Source organism: Myotis lucifugus, unplaced genomic scaffold, assembly GCF_000147115.1.
Source record: "Myotis lucifugus unplaced genomic scaffold, Myoluc2.0 scaffold_17, whole genome shotgun sequence".
Taxonomy (NCBI): Eukaryota; Metazoa; Chordata; class Mammalia; order Chiroptera; family Vespertilionidae; genus Myotis; species Myotis lucifugus.
This window is the reverse complement of record NW_005871065.1, coordinates 6229743-6244943: the sequence shown is the minus strand read 5'-3', so window position 1 is coordinate 6244943 and position 15201 is coordinate 6229743. Positions and strand designations below refer to the sequence as shown.

Here is a 15201-nt window from a genome sequence, read left to right as displayed (position 1 = left end):
GATCTCCTCTCTCTCTCTCTCTCTCTCTCTCTTTCTCTCTCTATCTCAGAAGAAACATTGGGTTGGAGGCCTGTATAAATCCAGCCTCACCGAGCCATCTAACGAACCCCTATTCCTTTCAGATCATAGTTCTATGGAATTGTGACAAACCCCTACCAGCCAAACACCGCTGGCCTGCCACTACCGTGCCTGTCATCGTCATTGAAGGAGAAAGCAAGGTAGGACTGGACGGGGGCCTGAGTGTGGAACCACCACGGAATCTGCGTTTCTCCCCGGGTGCTCTGGGTGTTGGCCCTAGATGTCTTCCCCCAGCTGCTGGCCCTGGACTACTTTTCCAAAAACTGTACCTGTCTCTGGACGTCCTCAGCTTTCACAGTCATTGGCTTTCAAATTAGTGAGTCCTGGATCCCCACTACTAACGCCTTAGGAGATTTGTGACCCTGTGCATACTTTTTTCTCCGCTTCCTCATTTAGGAGCAACAACACATACTTCTTAGGATTAAATGGATCCAGGACCTGGCAATAGTAATCTGCCTATAAATGCAGAGGATGAAGATGGGGCTGCTGATGCCTGTGGTGATGCATGGGGTTTGCTTAGCTGATGAACCTGAGTTAGTTGTGTCTTTCATGTGCTTCTTCCTCACATTTATCTTAAAAAGGACATTTTCACCTGAATTTTGTTTTGGTGCCTCCATCAGAGACTCTCTTGAGTGCTGCCTAGCTGGTTTCTACAATAGAGTTTGGAAGTGGTTGACTTAGGGGCTCTTAACCTCTGTTGATGAAGCAGGTTCAGAAAAAGGAAATGGATCCTTTTAAAGCCAGTGGTTGGCCCATGATGGGGAAGAAGCCATGTGCCCTTCCCATTCTCCATTTAAATCTCCATGCCTCGCCTTCAGTTTAAAGTTGAAGCGATCACTGCTTTGACTGTGTAGTTCTGCTTTGAATTGATAGGCCTTGTCTCTGCGGTGCTCCCCTGTAGGCTAACAAGGGAAAGGTCAGGGCATCGCTAAGCTGGCAGCTAATAGCTTCTGCGTTCGTCAGTGGACATGTAAACAGCATTCGGAGAACTGCTTCAGGCTGCCATTTCTGAGCACTGTGTGGGGGGGCTCTGATTGATTTGTATTTTATTTTATTTTGAAAGCCTGAGAAAGGTGGGGGGAGTGGGGAGACAAAATTTGACCCAGTTGACAGATGTGTAGGAGCAGACTCTGAAGCCATTCATGCTGCAGATACATCCCTGGGGCTCCCAGAGATGGGCTCCAGTGGGCTCTTCCCATCCTTCAACGTCATAGGCTGCCAGTAGCTTCCCAGGCAGGTGAACCCAGTCCCAGGCTCCTGGATGAGCTGGTTCTTGGTATAAATATGGCTTGGGCATCTTTGGGGTGGGGAGTGGGTTCTCAGATTTGTGGAGAATATTCTCTTGGCAGCCAGGTTAGGTATCTGCTGTTTCCCTCTGTCTCTAGTGTCCAGTTGCTTCATTCTGTGTCTTTTGTGCCTTGAGACTTGATGGCAGGTGTGACTTTTCTGTTGGGTTTCCAAGTGTGAGTTCAGAGAGGATGTCAGAACTGTTGCTCTAACTTGCAGAGGAAGGAGGTGAATGTGAGATTGCCGTATGAACCCCAGATTCCCTTTTGAGGGTTTTTTCCAAACCTGAGAAGGTGGAGCCTAGTGACTGAGGAGCTTTATCTATGGAATCACATCATCGGGGATGAAAGGCTGCTGGGTCCATGGGGGGCAAGACACTGAATCTTTCTGTGCCTTACTTTTCTCATCTATAAAATGGGGTTATAACTGTGAAATGAGATGATATACATAAAGAACGTCAAACACTCCCTGTCTGTGGGGCACAGTTACGGTGTTTTGGCCAGTTTCAAGCCTCGGACCTATGAAAGGACAGGGTCCTCTCATTGCCACGTGCAAGTCCCAGCTGGAGGGCAGGGCCCTCCCAGCACAATTATAGCCAACGGCTGTGGTTGTAAGCTTGAACCTATGGTCCAAACAGGTAGCCCCACGTGCCTTGTGATAGAGTTCAGATGCATGTAGTTGAGTGAGGTTGAAACTCATGAGATTGCTGTAAACAACTTGATCACGCCCCTACTTTGCCTCGTGGCATCTGCTATAAAATAAAGACACGGCTTGTGGGCGCTGTCGTTTCTCCTCATCAGGGAGCAGCATCCCACTGAGACCCAGCTTTCATTCTCTTGTCTGTCTTTTCTCAATCCTTTCACCCCCCACTCAGGGTCACTGAACCAGGCTGAGCTGGCATGGCACATAAGGCGCCCTGGGGCTGAGTATGCCATGGCCGTGCCAGCTCCCCACACCTGTCACATTGTAATGTTTCTAGCTTGTCAGTGATTCTTATGATGTGATCATTCTTTTTTAAAAAAATATTGTAACCCTCATCTGAAGATATATTTTTATTGATTTTAGGGAGAGGGAGAGAAAGAGGAGAGAGAGAGAGAGAATATCGATGAATTGCCTCCTGTATGAACTCTGACGGGGAGTGGAACCTGCAAACTAAGTATGTGCCCTCATGGGGAATTGAACCCGCAACTGTTTTTGGTGTACAGGTCGACGCTCCAACTGACTGAGCCACCCGGCCAGGGCTAATATGATCATTCTTATGGTTATTCTGTGATACATTCAACACAGAGGTTTAAGCTGTGGCTGTCACAGAGTAGTCTCTCCAGCCTCAATTTTCCAACTGATCCCCCTGTCCCCAAAGCCACCCCCCCACCTCCCGCCACCACCACACACACACAGTCCATGCCTTATCCTGGACTTGTCCAGACTTTATTCTACCTTCACGATTTTCTTAAATCAGTGGACCACATATGCTATCGTTTATTTAATATTTTTCTGTAAATCAGTTTACTTTTCATATTAATGAAAAATGTTTTAATTACCTCAACTACCTTTTATTGCTATAGCAACTAATATGTGTGTGTATATTTTTCTAGTCTGTGCTAAAATAAAGAAAGTGTGGGGTTTTTAGGTGTTTGTCTGCACGCCCCCCCCAGTGACCTGGCCTCCAGTGTGTGAGCCCCACATTGGAATCACCGCTCCATCCAGCGCTCTCCCCTGGCCTCACAGTGTGGACGCTCCTCTGTGCCTTTGCACAGAGCACTGAGTGCTCTCAGCGGTGCCTCATTTCTGTTTATACCTGGTGAACTCCTACCCACCAAGGTGCCGCTTCCATGCCCCTTCTTCATCTGCTCTTCCAAGTGGCTGCTGGCCGCATCCTCTGATCTCCTGGCATCTGCATAGCAGGCGAGAACTGGCCAGCTCTGTCTTGGTCTCTGCAGACTGTGAACTCCTCCAAGACCAGGAACTCATCTTCTCCTCTGTACCTTCTTTAACTAGCAAGGGCTCTGTACACAGTAGGTGCCCACAATTGTGGACGCGATGAGTCTGCTCTGATGAGAAATGCGAGTCTTCAACGTAGAGGGGTGACATAGTGCTAGAATATTTATGTTTATATATATAGTTTATTGATTTCAAAGAGGAAGGGAGAGGGAGCACGAGATAGAAATATCAATGATGAGAATCATTGATTGGCTGCCTCCTGCACGCCCCCCACTGGGGATGGAGGTGGCAACCCAGGTATGTACCCTGACCAGGAATCGAACCATCGAACTGATTTCCTGGTTCATAGGTCGACGCTCCACCACTGAGCCACACCAGCAGGGCTAAAATGTTCTTTCTGAAGGTTGAGGATGGGTGAATTGTCCCGAAGAACAGAATTCAAAATGTACTTTTCTTTTTCCTAACTCCTTCTCTTCTGCTTGCTGTCTGCGGTTCTCCCAGGTCATGAGCAGCCGTTTCCTGCCCTATGACAACATCGTCACCGACGCAGTGCTCAGCCTGGATGAGGACACCGTGCTCTCCACCACAGAGGTAAGCGCCCCACCCGAGGAGCTGGCAGTGGGCTCTTCGGGCAGGTGCCCCAAACTTCGAGGTGCCAGCGCTTCTTTCTCCTGTGCTTCGGCCAGATTGGAACCCTTTTTCACACGTTCCTACAGAGTTGGTTTTAATCAACCCAGTTCCTGTGCACACTTTGCACCCCTGGCACCCTGAGGGGGCATCTTCCCCTTTGTTTCCTCTGCTAATTGGCGCCTCATTTGCATGGCTGTACCTCACCTCTCCCCTCCTGCCTGCCCTCATTTTTTGTTTTTGAACAGCACAGCTGCTGGCAGGTGCGGAGAAGCACCAATGGGAGGCACCCGTGTAGCATCACCTTGCAACCACTATGTCCGGAGCAAGCAGTCTGCTCCTGCCCCAGTTATCGTAATGCCTGTGTGGGTGTGCGTTGCCTCCGTCAGGGAACACTCCTCTGGGTTCTAAAGGCAGCTTATCTGTCCCGGTTTCAAGTGCTCATTTTCTCTCACCCACATAAGAGCAAACCGTTTCACTTTAAGGCCGAGATGGCAATCCCTGCTATTTCAGACAGTCAGGTATGTGTGCCAAAAATAAGACCGCACGGAGAATGTGTGAGGAGGAGAGAGCAGGGGAAAGACAGATATGGTAGAAAAGCAATTTTTACCCCTCGAATGAGTATTGATCTCTGAAACCTTACTTTAAACCATGCAGGGAATCAAAACAGTTATAGAAAACTATAGTGTGTCAGAAATACGTCATTCATGGTGGCTGCTAAAAAGTGTGGAGACGTAACTACTTATCCCTTCCCCTCCTCCCTTTCTTTTTTCCTTTTGATTCATAATCATCTTTCTTTCCATGTAAACATGGACACCTCCCAGCATGTACTTTCCTGGGCGCCAGGCTGATTCCTGTGGCCTGTTGCCCACATGGCCAGGACTCGGGGTTACCCTAAGCTACCAGTTAGTGCCGCTTTCTTGAAATTCCATGGGCACTTCCCATTACGTTATAAGCAATGTCAGCCTACATAACCCCAGGACAAAATATCCTTCGTAAAGTGCTTTCTATGTAGTTAAAGCTCTATAGATACTCGGTGAATGAATGACTGGAGGGGTGTGTGCTGAGGGGATGAAGGTGTGAACTCACAGCCGACTGTATCTTGTGAACATCAGCAGGAGAAAGAGGTAGGAGGAGAAGCAGTGCCTAATGTTCAAAGGGACAGGCAGCTATGGAATACGAGTTGTGGGACACTCAGCTTGCTGCTTCCTGCGAGGGGAGCTGGCATTCCAGGAGTATATTCATTCAACAAGTGTTTGTTGAGGGATTTCTTTGTTCTGGTCTGCATGCCAGGTGCTTTGATTACACAGTTCCTGCCTGTAGCCATCAGAATCTTGGCAGCAAACAATTCAAATCAGGTGGTTCCAATGGAGGGATTTAGGATGATTTAGAGAGGTAGGTGGGTGGGATTAAAGGGCTCCACAAGCGATAGTGAGGCACCTGGAGAGTAACAAGAATGGAAACAGCTCCGACCCCTGGGCTTGAAGGAGCCGGGGAAGGAGATGGTGTTTCCAGAGTCCCCGAGATATGGAACTGGGAGAAGAGACTGCCCTATAGGACATGGAGGGACATGGCAACTGCCTGAACTCCGGTGCCAAAGCTGGGAGGGCACAGGGAAGAAATACCCTGACCTCTCTCTCCGTCTCATCTTCACTTTTCTGCTGATGGCTCCCACTGACCTAACCCAGTCAGCCACCAGCCGGCAAGGAAGACCAGGTTGTGCCGCACACAGGGTTCCCGCATCAGAGTACAGAGTGTGGCAAGAAGAGTAGAGAGTGGATCTCAGAGAGCGAACAGGAGAAGCATCCCATGGCCATGGGGGAATGTATGGTCGGGACAATGACAGCATACTAGTACCCTTAAACCCTTATCCTATTTCCTGAAGTCTGGATGCATCACCGCTCCTCCTCCCTGGGCACAAGGCACTTTGTCTCCCTCTAGGACAGTGGTTCTCAACCTTGGCTGCACATTAGAATCACCTGGGAATCTTTTTAAAATCCTGATTTCTGGGCCTCATCCTCCGGAAATTCTGTTTCTTTGTTATGGGGTGGGGCCACAACATTAGTAACAAAGAACAGAATTTCCGCAGGATGAGGCCCAGAAATCAGGATTTTAAAAAGATTCCCAGGTGATTCTAATGTGCAGCCAAGGTTGAGAACCACTGCTCTAGGATTTGTTTTCCCCACCCCAAGGTGAAATGACTTTCAGCTGCTATGATGCAGCCGAGTGCTGGTGAATCTCTTTTCAAACAAGAGCAGTCCCAGCCTCTGGGTGCACACGGGGAGGAACATGTGTTGTATGTGAAGTAATCAGAAGTCAACGTGGGTTGAAAATGATACGCAAATGTAAGAGGCTGACGGTCTGGTTTACGGTAGCCGGGTGATCAGTGGAGTGGTTGTGTTGCCTAAAATGGTCCATGACAGGATTTCTCTTTTCTCTTTTTTCAGGTGAGTAGATATTGGTTCATTTTATTTCTTCTCTAAGGATTCTTAGCTTGTTTAAATGTCTCTCTGTGGCATTAAGGAGCGGTTTTTAAACAGGCTCCTTTAAAGGGTATTAGATGTAGTTGCTTTATAGTTATTTACATTTATCGGGGTTGCTGCAAATTCTCAAAAGAAAACAGATGTTGGTTTTTAAGAGAAAAGGCCATGAGCTGACCTTTGCCTCCTTTGATGTGTTAATGATCTGCATGAAAGCAGAACAATCCCAAGAATCATAGCTTTATCTGAATTTACTTTTGAGTTCCTTTGAAATGGCTTGAAACGACTCTGAGATAGCAAGAAATCCATGTGATGAAAACACCCCATCGGGTTCTCTAGTACTTTCCAGTGCGTGTTTCCTTTTCAAGAACAATGGGAAACCCTCAAGTACTGACAGCCAGGCTGATCCTTTGAGAAGGGCTGAATAATACACTGTCCCATCAGTCAGCGCCATTAGCATTTGAATGCCAGTGAGGATATGCAGATGATCATAACCTGATTTCAATTTGCTGGCACATAGTGTCCATTCCCCTGCTGTCTTTTAACTCTGAGATGCCCCATGCCCCACCAAGCATTCTTAATGTTGGGGGGAAAGCTATGTTGTTAAGGCTTTCTTATCTGGAGTTAGGACACCAAACTCAATTTCATAAAAACTTGAATTTATGGCTGCTTACAAAAATGATGACTTGTGTCCTGGCCGGTGTGGCTCAGTTGGTTGAGTGTCATCCCATTCCCCTTCCATTCCCCGAACAAGGCATCTGCCTGGGTTGTGGGCAAGATCCCTGGTAGTGGGCGTGCAGGAGGCAGCCATTGGATGTTCCACTCTCACAATGATGTATCTGTTTTTTCTTTTTCTTACCCTCTCCCTTCCTATCTCTCTCTTTCTCTCCCTCTCTCTCTCTCTCTCTCTCTCTCTCTCTTAAAAAAATCAATTAAAAATAATGATGGCTTCTAATTAAGCCTCCCAAAATTCAGAGTTAAAAGGGACCCTACAATCACCCAGGCCAGTGTTTCCCAAAAAGTGGTTAGTGCACATTAGTTTTACACGGTTCATGGCGAGCATGTATTTAACTTAACACATACATTTACTTTAATGTTTGTTAGAAAGTAATGTGGTCAGTGATCAAACCTAGAATTTTACTGACATCTTTACCTAGGAGAGTGGTTCTCAACCTTCCTAATGCCGCGACCCTTTAATACAGCTCCTCATGTTGTGGTGACCCCCAATTTCATTGTTACAAATTGAACATAATTAAAGCATAGTGATTAATCACAAAAACAATATGTAATTATATATGTGTTTTCCAGTGGTCTTAGGCGACCCCTGTGAAAGGGTCGTTCGACCCCCAAAGGGGTCGAGATCCACAGGTTGAGAACCGCTGACCTAGGATAAGGTTAGTGAGGAAAAGCAAGCAAACAACAAAAAAAGAATAGGCAGTTGAAAGAAAAATATTAAGTAACTCATTGAACGTGTGGTCTGGGAATGCGTATGATGAAAGCTTGGGAAATACTGACCTAGGTTTATTTGCTTTGTCTCTTCTTTTAATTGAGGTAAAATTCGCATAACATAAAACTGACCATTTTAAAGTGCATAGTTAGTGTCATGTGGGACATTTACAGGCCATGTAGTCATTGCCTCTGTCTTATTCTAAAACATTTTCATGGCCCAAAAAGGAAACCCCATACCCATTAACCAGTCCCACTCCCTAACCTTAGGAACCACCAATCTGTCCTCTGTCTCTATGTATTAGCATATTCTGCATTTTCATGTAAATGGAATCATATACTATGTGGCCTTTTGCGTGTGGCTCCTAGCACTCAGCATCCTGTTTCAAGGGTTGTCCATGTTGCATAACGTGTATATCAGTATTTCATTCCTTTCTATAGCTGAATGTGTGTATGTAGCATACTTAGTTTATTTATTCAGTGGTTCACAGAACTAGGGTTGCTTTCACCTTTTGGCTGTTGTGAAGAGTTTTTTGCTCTGCTCTTGAACCTCTGAGAGGTCACTGTGCCGAGACTTGAACGATTGGTGGAGTAAATGAAATCTTCATTTTCATTGCTTATCAAGAAGACGTAGAGCAAAGGTTGCCGGGTGAATGTGTAGCCTGTATAAGAGAGAAATTGCTTTCAATGCCGTAGCAACAGAGCTAAAAGAGAGGCTATGAAAACAGTACACACTAAATCTGAAACCAGTGGCTGGGGCTTCGATCCTGGCTCTGCCACTTACAGCTCAGCCAGATAATTTCAGCCTGCATATACCTCAGCTTCCCTCTCTGCAATATTGAGAATAGAACATAACCTTTTCACAGAATTAGGCTTAAGTGAGTTAAACATGTAAGTACCTGTAACCATTGTAAGCATTACACAGTTAGGGGCATTGTATGGTAGTTCACTATTACTATTTTTATTTTTACTTTCTATATTATTTTATGTATCATCCATGGAATAATCATAAGAAAGTCAGATATGAGCTGACACATATGAAAACAGACTTTGCTAATTATAAATGTTAGTTTATAGCGTATTCAGAAATCCCTGCTTTGGGTTATTATAAGCACTGGAAAGTCATGTAGCTGCATTTCCTTTAAATTAATCCTGTGGCTTCCCCTGGCCTTGTCCTCACTTATTCTTAGTGATTTTTCACTGAGATTGCTTTTTCTAGCTGTCCCTGGCTAGAACCCGAGAGGCCTGAATGACTGCTTCTTTATGATGTGTGCTCTGTGTTCCCCTTAGACCTTGGGTGTGTTTGAAACATCTTTTCTGTCGCTCTCAAGAGGATGCTCTTCTTTTAGTCCCTTTGGCTTTGCTGTGTGCTGGTTATGATGTATGCTGGATATGCATCCTCTGGATGTACACAGGAAATCTCCCGTGTATAAAACAGACACATTTATGGCTCACGTGAATCAGGGGTCACGTACGCCTTCAGATGGGAGGGAGGAAGCAACTGCTTTTATGACTTGTTTTCTAGCTTGAACAGACTGGATTTCTAAAGGCCCTATCAGCAAATGTGGGGTTTCTTCTTCTTCTCTCATTTCTGTACTGAAGTTTCTATAACAGAAAACATTAAAATGTGCATAATTATGGGGCAAAATGTCAAGCAGTCAGTTTAATTTGCTGATGAGTACATGGAACCAGTGTTTCGCAACAGTGGCGGGCTTCGGGTTAGGAATTAGCAGGGGAAGGTAATGTTTTGTTGACATTGTTAACGCTTGTTGATTGCTTGTTTGGCCTGTGTTCTGCCTGCAGGTGGATTTTGCCTTCACCGTTTGGCAGAGCTTCCCCGAGAGAATTGTGGGGTACCCAGCGCGTAGCCACTTCTGGGATAACTCTAAGGAGCGGTGGGGGTATACGTCCAAGTGGACAAATGACTACTCCATGGTGTTGACTGGAGCTGCTATTTATCACAAGTGAGGAATTTGCATGTCTCACGTGCTTAGATTTTTATATACTCCTTGTATTCGTTTCTGACTGCTGTATAAGTAGGAACTTGAGTCAAGTCTTGTGAACAACATTAACGGAAATTCGGTTGCATCCCCCTTTAAGTGTTGTTGATGTAACCAACATGTGTCTGTGAAACCAATAAAATCTCTTGGCTTATTGCATTTCCAGTAATTATGGTAGAGTAACATCTCCATGTCTATCTTATATTCTAACAAGGGAGACACAATATACATAATCATTCTATAATATGTTAAGGTGAGAAGTTACATAGCAAAAAGGCAAAGTAGAGCAGAGGCACCCAAAGAGAAGGGGCGGATTTGGGGTAAGATTGCCAAATTAGTTAGTGTTCCTGACTCAAATGTGAATGAAATCCCCACTCTTCTGCCTTAGTGAGTAAACACACCAATCTTAACCTAATCTTTTTAGTAAAGAATAGAGGCTTTTGCCATATCAGGGATAGAGTTGAAATGCACAAGGTATAAACATTTAGGTTGGCAGAACCTCCATCTCAAGATTATACCTCTCGGAGGTATAATTCATTGTTCCCCATAGTTCATTGTTCCCTTTCTTCTTGCACTGCCACTTAGTGAATTTGATTCATACAAATGATTTAAAATATATATATATGCTATATGCCCCTCCAAAAAATAGTAGCGTGAAAATAATTCAAATTAATATGGATTCTGCACAATGATTCACCACCAGATTAATTAGGGTTTTGCTCTCTAACTGTTGAAATATATGGTTTATAGGCCACAAAAATAGAATAGTATATTGTTGGATTTGGAGTTATGGGATAATCTTAAATGCAGTTCTGATTAAACCAATAAAAATTGTAAAGCAGCTTATAATAATATATAGATTACGTGTACGTTTTCTTGCCATCTAAGTATTCTGTTTCTTATCAACCAGCCTGATAATAAAGTTAGGAAGTTAGGCTGGGCAAGCTATATGTGCATGTATCTCCTTACCTTGTCTCTTTATCTGTATATAGGGATAATAATAGTACTTACATCATAGATTCCTTATAAGGATTAGATGTGGCATTTGCTGTAAAGTACTTTAGAATGTTATTGGGTATACAGGGTGGGGAAAAGTAGATTTACAGTTGGGAGTACACAAAACATAGAGTTTATTCTTGTATTATTTATAAATTATTGTATTATTTTTCATACAAATAATTATAAATTTACTTTTGCCCCACCCTGTTTAGTAAGTACCATAAGTCATAGTTATCATCATCATTCATGATATGCGGAGGGATCCAAAGAATGGGTATATGTTTTCTGTCAAAGAAGACCACCATATATAATGATGGCCCCTCAGGAAATGTCTTTGGTTTTTACAGATATTATCACTACCTGTACACCCATTATCTGCCAGCCAGCCTGAAGAACATGGTGGACCAGCTGGCCAACTGTGAGGACATTCTTATGAATTTCCTGGTGTCTGCTGTGACAAAATTGCCTCCAATCAAAGTGACCCAGAAGAAGCAGTATAAGGAGACAATGATGGGACAGGTAAGAGGACTCTCCTTCCTTGTTTTGCTTGCTGGTGGTTAACCTGAAGGTAATGAGGAGTCACTATTCTTCTACGAAGCATAATGAGGGGACATCAGAAAAACAAAATGAAAACCCACATCTAAAGTATCTGAGAAAGTTTATGGTTGGCACATGGATAATTTGGAAGGCATAAAAGTCCAGAGTATCTTTATGTCAAGATTATGTATATGACCTACATGGTAGCATCAAAAAGATATACCTTCTCCAGAGTTAAAGACCTATAGAGACTTTATGTAAGTTTATCATCAGTGCTTTATTTAACAAATAGCTAATAATACTCTCAACACAGCCTTCTGGTGGTTGTTGTGTTGGGTGAGCATCATGATGGCAGACCAGGCCTCACACTTATAGAACCAGCATTTATAAGCTGCAGGCAAGTCAATTGCCTTCTGAAACTCAGTTGGCTGATCTTTAACATGGAAATGGGGAAATCTGCCTCACAGAGTTGAGAAAACATATATGAAAGATTTTGTAAAAGTAAAATATTGCATTGAGTCATAAAAGTTTAGTACTAAAGATACTCACCAGGAAATATAATCTAATTTTCTCTTTTTATAAGTAAGGAAACTAGGACCCAGAGGAATTGAAGCATATTGCTACAAGTTGCCCAGTGTATGAAAGACAGAATGGAAGTTGAATCCCAGGCTCTGTTATTTCTGCTGCTTGTACTTCCACTACTTGCCCCCACCCGTCCCCCGTCCCCCGTCCCCACCCCCCCACTCCCCCACCCCCACCCCCCCCCGCCACAGGGTCCTCTGTCAGGATGATCTGCATATATTGGCTCAACTAGCCCTTATTCATCCTGCAGTACCATAAGTAAGAAGTCAGAAACCTTAATAAGACCATTTAGATCTACTTGAGTTAAATCATAGATTATCATCCAACAGGATTTGAGTCAGCCATAAAAAAACATATTTTTAACATGGTTATGTCAGTTCCATTGTTTCGGGTGTTCTATTTACCTTGTTCTAACAGTTATTGAAAATCATTTACAAATCTAGCTTTTGTAAAGGAAAATTTAGCCAGGCCTCACAATTGATCATTTTTCACTCACTAAATTTAGTAAGAGCAGCAAATTGATAGGATTCTAAGTTTACAAAATGTAGTCATTCAGTAGTCACTGAACATGTATGGTTTATGTCAGGTACTGTTCTAGGTACTGGTTATGACACAGCTGCTATCCTGAGTAAGCAAAAAAGTCTAGTGGAAAAGTCTATTTTTCTCTCACTACTAAAAGAACATGCAAGAGGATTTGCAAGAATGTTTAATCTTTAAAGCTGAAAGGCTATTCATATTCAAGCAAGATGTATTGAGTGTTTTCTGTGTGCCCAGGTATTTTCATATATATTATCTCATTTAAGGATACAACATTCCTATAATATTGTTTGCTCAGCGAGTTCTATGAACTTCCCTGAGGTTATATGCTGATTAGGGGTGGAATTCTAATGACACATGATTTCTTAGGGGTTGGTTTAATGCCCTTCTCATAGATTTGCCTAATTATACCAAACCAGTATTTCTAATAATTTTGTACATCTTTTGAGGACAAATCTAAATTTAGCCTTAGGTCTCACTAGATGTGTCTAGTTAAACATGTACTGTATTTGCTCCATTCTACCCATCAAACACATTTGTTTATTGAATGTTTGTATGACTAGTGAATTCAATGAATTTCATACTTGAAGATTGTACTTTTATTACACTACAAAGATACCCTCTCTAATATGTTGGTTGACTCAAAATAAAATCTAGAGACAAAAAAGTTACCTGAGTGATCCAATGGACTTTTTAAAACTTATTTTTAAGAGAGAATAAGAATGAGCTTACGCTCTTGACAGTATTTCTATTTGCATATGTGAGCACTTGCCCTTGGTTGTCTTGCCCTTTGGGAATGAGTGGACCAATCCAAAAGCTCATACCAACTTAGGAACAGTGACATGTCTTTGGGACTGTCTCCTCTGTTCTGAACTCAACTGCTGAGGTTAATTTGATTTACCAAGCAGAGTTCTCCTAGTATAAGTGGTCAAGAATGGAACCTGAGTTCTGTCCCTTTCTAGCCTTGAACAAATAATTTTAACTTCCGTGAGCCTACTTCCTTGCCTGTACAGTGGGGATGTGAGTACGAGGTAGATAACTTGACCAGGTTGTTGTGAAACTCATATGAACTTCATGAAAACACTTAAATCATATTTTGCTTGTTTTTCTGCTGTTCAGAGGTAACTTGACATTTGTATTTACCTTCAAGCATGTTGACACTTGTTTTAAAGTGACTCTGGGTGATTTTCACAGTCAGATGTACCTTCCTATTCCTATGACATTATTTCTAACAATGCACGAGGATTCGAGCACAAGGATCACAAACACACACACACATATACATCACTAAACAGTTGCCTAATGACATAAATGAGTTTGTGTTCTGCTCCCATAAAGGTTGGGCAGCCCACCTTTTCCTTGTTTCATAAAAATGTGGTTTTAGAGACGTTATGTTTAGTCCATCTATTTAAATTTCAGCCTTCAGGTCATTTAAGGCTTTCTTTTAAGTCAGTGTCAGTCATTCAAGGTCTAAAAAATATTTAACCAATCTTAGGAGCAACACAGAGAGCTAAAGAGATGGTATCCATCCTCAACCAAGTACACAAAGTTTTAGAAAACTATCTTTGAAACCACAAACACATTGTTAGTCATAATATTTGATCCCAAGTGCAAAGAGAAGTTTATATTTAGTGACCATAGTAGTGGAGGTTCAACTGGTAAGTCATTGTACTGAGCAGAGAATTAGTCATTCCATGTGGGCCATTGTTTGCATGTGTGTATTTAGCATTGAGGAAAGTAGCCTATCTTAGGAAAACCAGGATCAGTGCTTGAATTTTCATCAAGCACAAGGATGGGGAGGTTTGGGGTCCAGGCCTGACTTGGTTTTCTGCATTGTCTCCATCTCACCTTGCCCTTCGCTCACAATCTTCTTCCTTGTTTTTCTCTTTTCCCTAGACTTCTCGGGCTTCCCGCTGGGCTGACCCTGACCACTTTGCCCAGCGACAGAGCTGCATGAATACGTTTGCCAGCTGGTTTGGCTACATGCCGCTGATCCACTCTCAGATGAGGCTGGACCCCGTCCTCTTTAAAGACCAGGTCTCTATTCTGAGGAAGAAATACCGAGACATTGAGCGACTTTGAGGAATCCAGCCAAGTGGGGGAGGGGAAGCGAGAAGGGACTGGGGTCAAGCTGCTCTCTCTTCCCAGTGCAGATCCGCTCAGCCGCGGGGCCAGATTGTGCCAAGTAGCCAAATAAACTTACATGAACAGAATGACACAAAAACAAACAAAAAAGGCCAATGAGAACTCGACTCCTGGCTCCTGGGACTGCACGGGACTGCTCCAAACTCACCTCACTGGCTGCCATGTCCCAAGACTAGGTTGTGTACAGTTTAATTATGGAACATTAAATAATTATTTTTGAAATGATTGCTATGCAGGTTTAAACTTTTTTAATGATCAAAACTATTAAAAACCAGAGTTCTTTCTTTAATCAAAATTGTGTTGGTTGTGACTATTTCAAAGCTGCTGCTCCTCTTCCCACAACATCATTGCCATTGGTCATGCGGGGTTTCCCGCAGTTGCAAAAGCTCAGACTTCATGGGCCACACAATAAGTCCCTCTGTCCAGCGTCAAGAAATAATTGAGCATAAGTTAAGACAAGTTCATTATTCAACTCTGCCACTGCAAATTGTTTTCCACTTTGAATTTGCAGATCCACTTGAACTTTATTCTCTAAAATGTCG

The 15201-nt window shown here is 43.3% G+C and overlaps 1 protein-coding gene across 4 annotated transcripts in view; it reads left to right on the top strand.

Annotated features, from left to right (window-relative positions):
* Nucleotides 1–14954, top strand: part of EXT1 (exostosin glycosyltransferase 1) — a 261890-nt gene extending 246936 nt beyond the window's left edge. For 2 of the 4 annotated variants that reach the window (XM_006085233.1, XM_023750929.1), the window contains 5 exons: nt 123–218; nt 3808–3897; nt 9663–9823; nt 11206–11377; nt 14411–14954. In XM_006085233.1, the coding sequence (XP_006085295.1) occupies nt 123–218; nt 3808–3897; nt 9663–9823; nt 11206–11377; nt 14411–14596 (705 nt within the window). In that variant the 3' untranslated portion in view covers nt 14597–14954. The remainder of the gene's footprint in view (nt 1–122; nt 219–3807; nt 3898–9662; nt 9824–11205; nt 11378–14410) is intronic. The other 2 variants (XR_002828347.1, XM_023750930.1) reach the window with 2 other exon arrangements.
* Nucleotides 14955–15201: the final 247 nt, after the last annotated feature.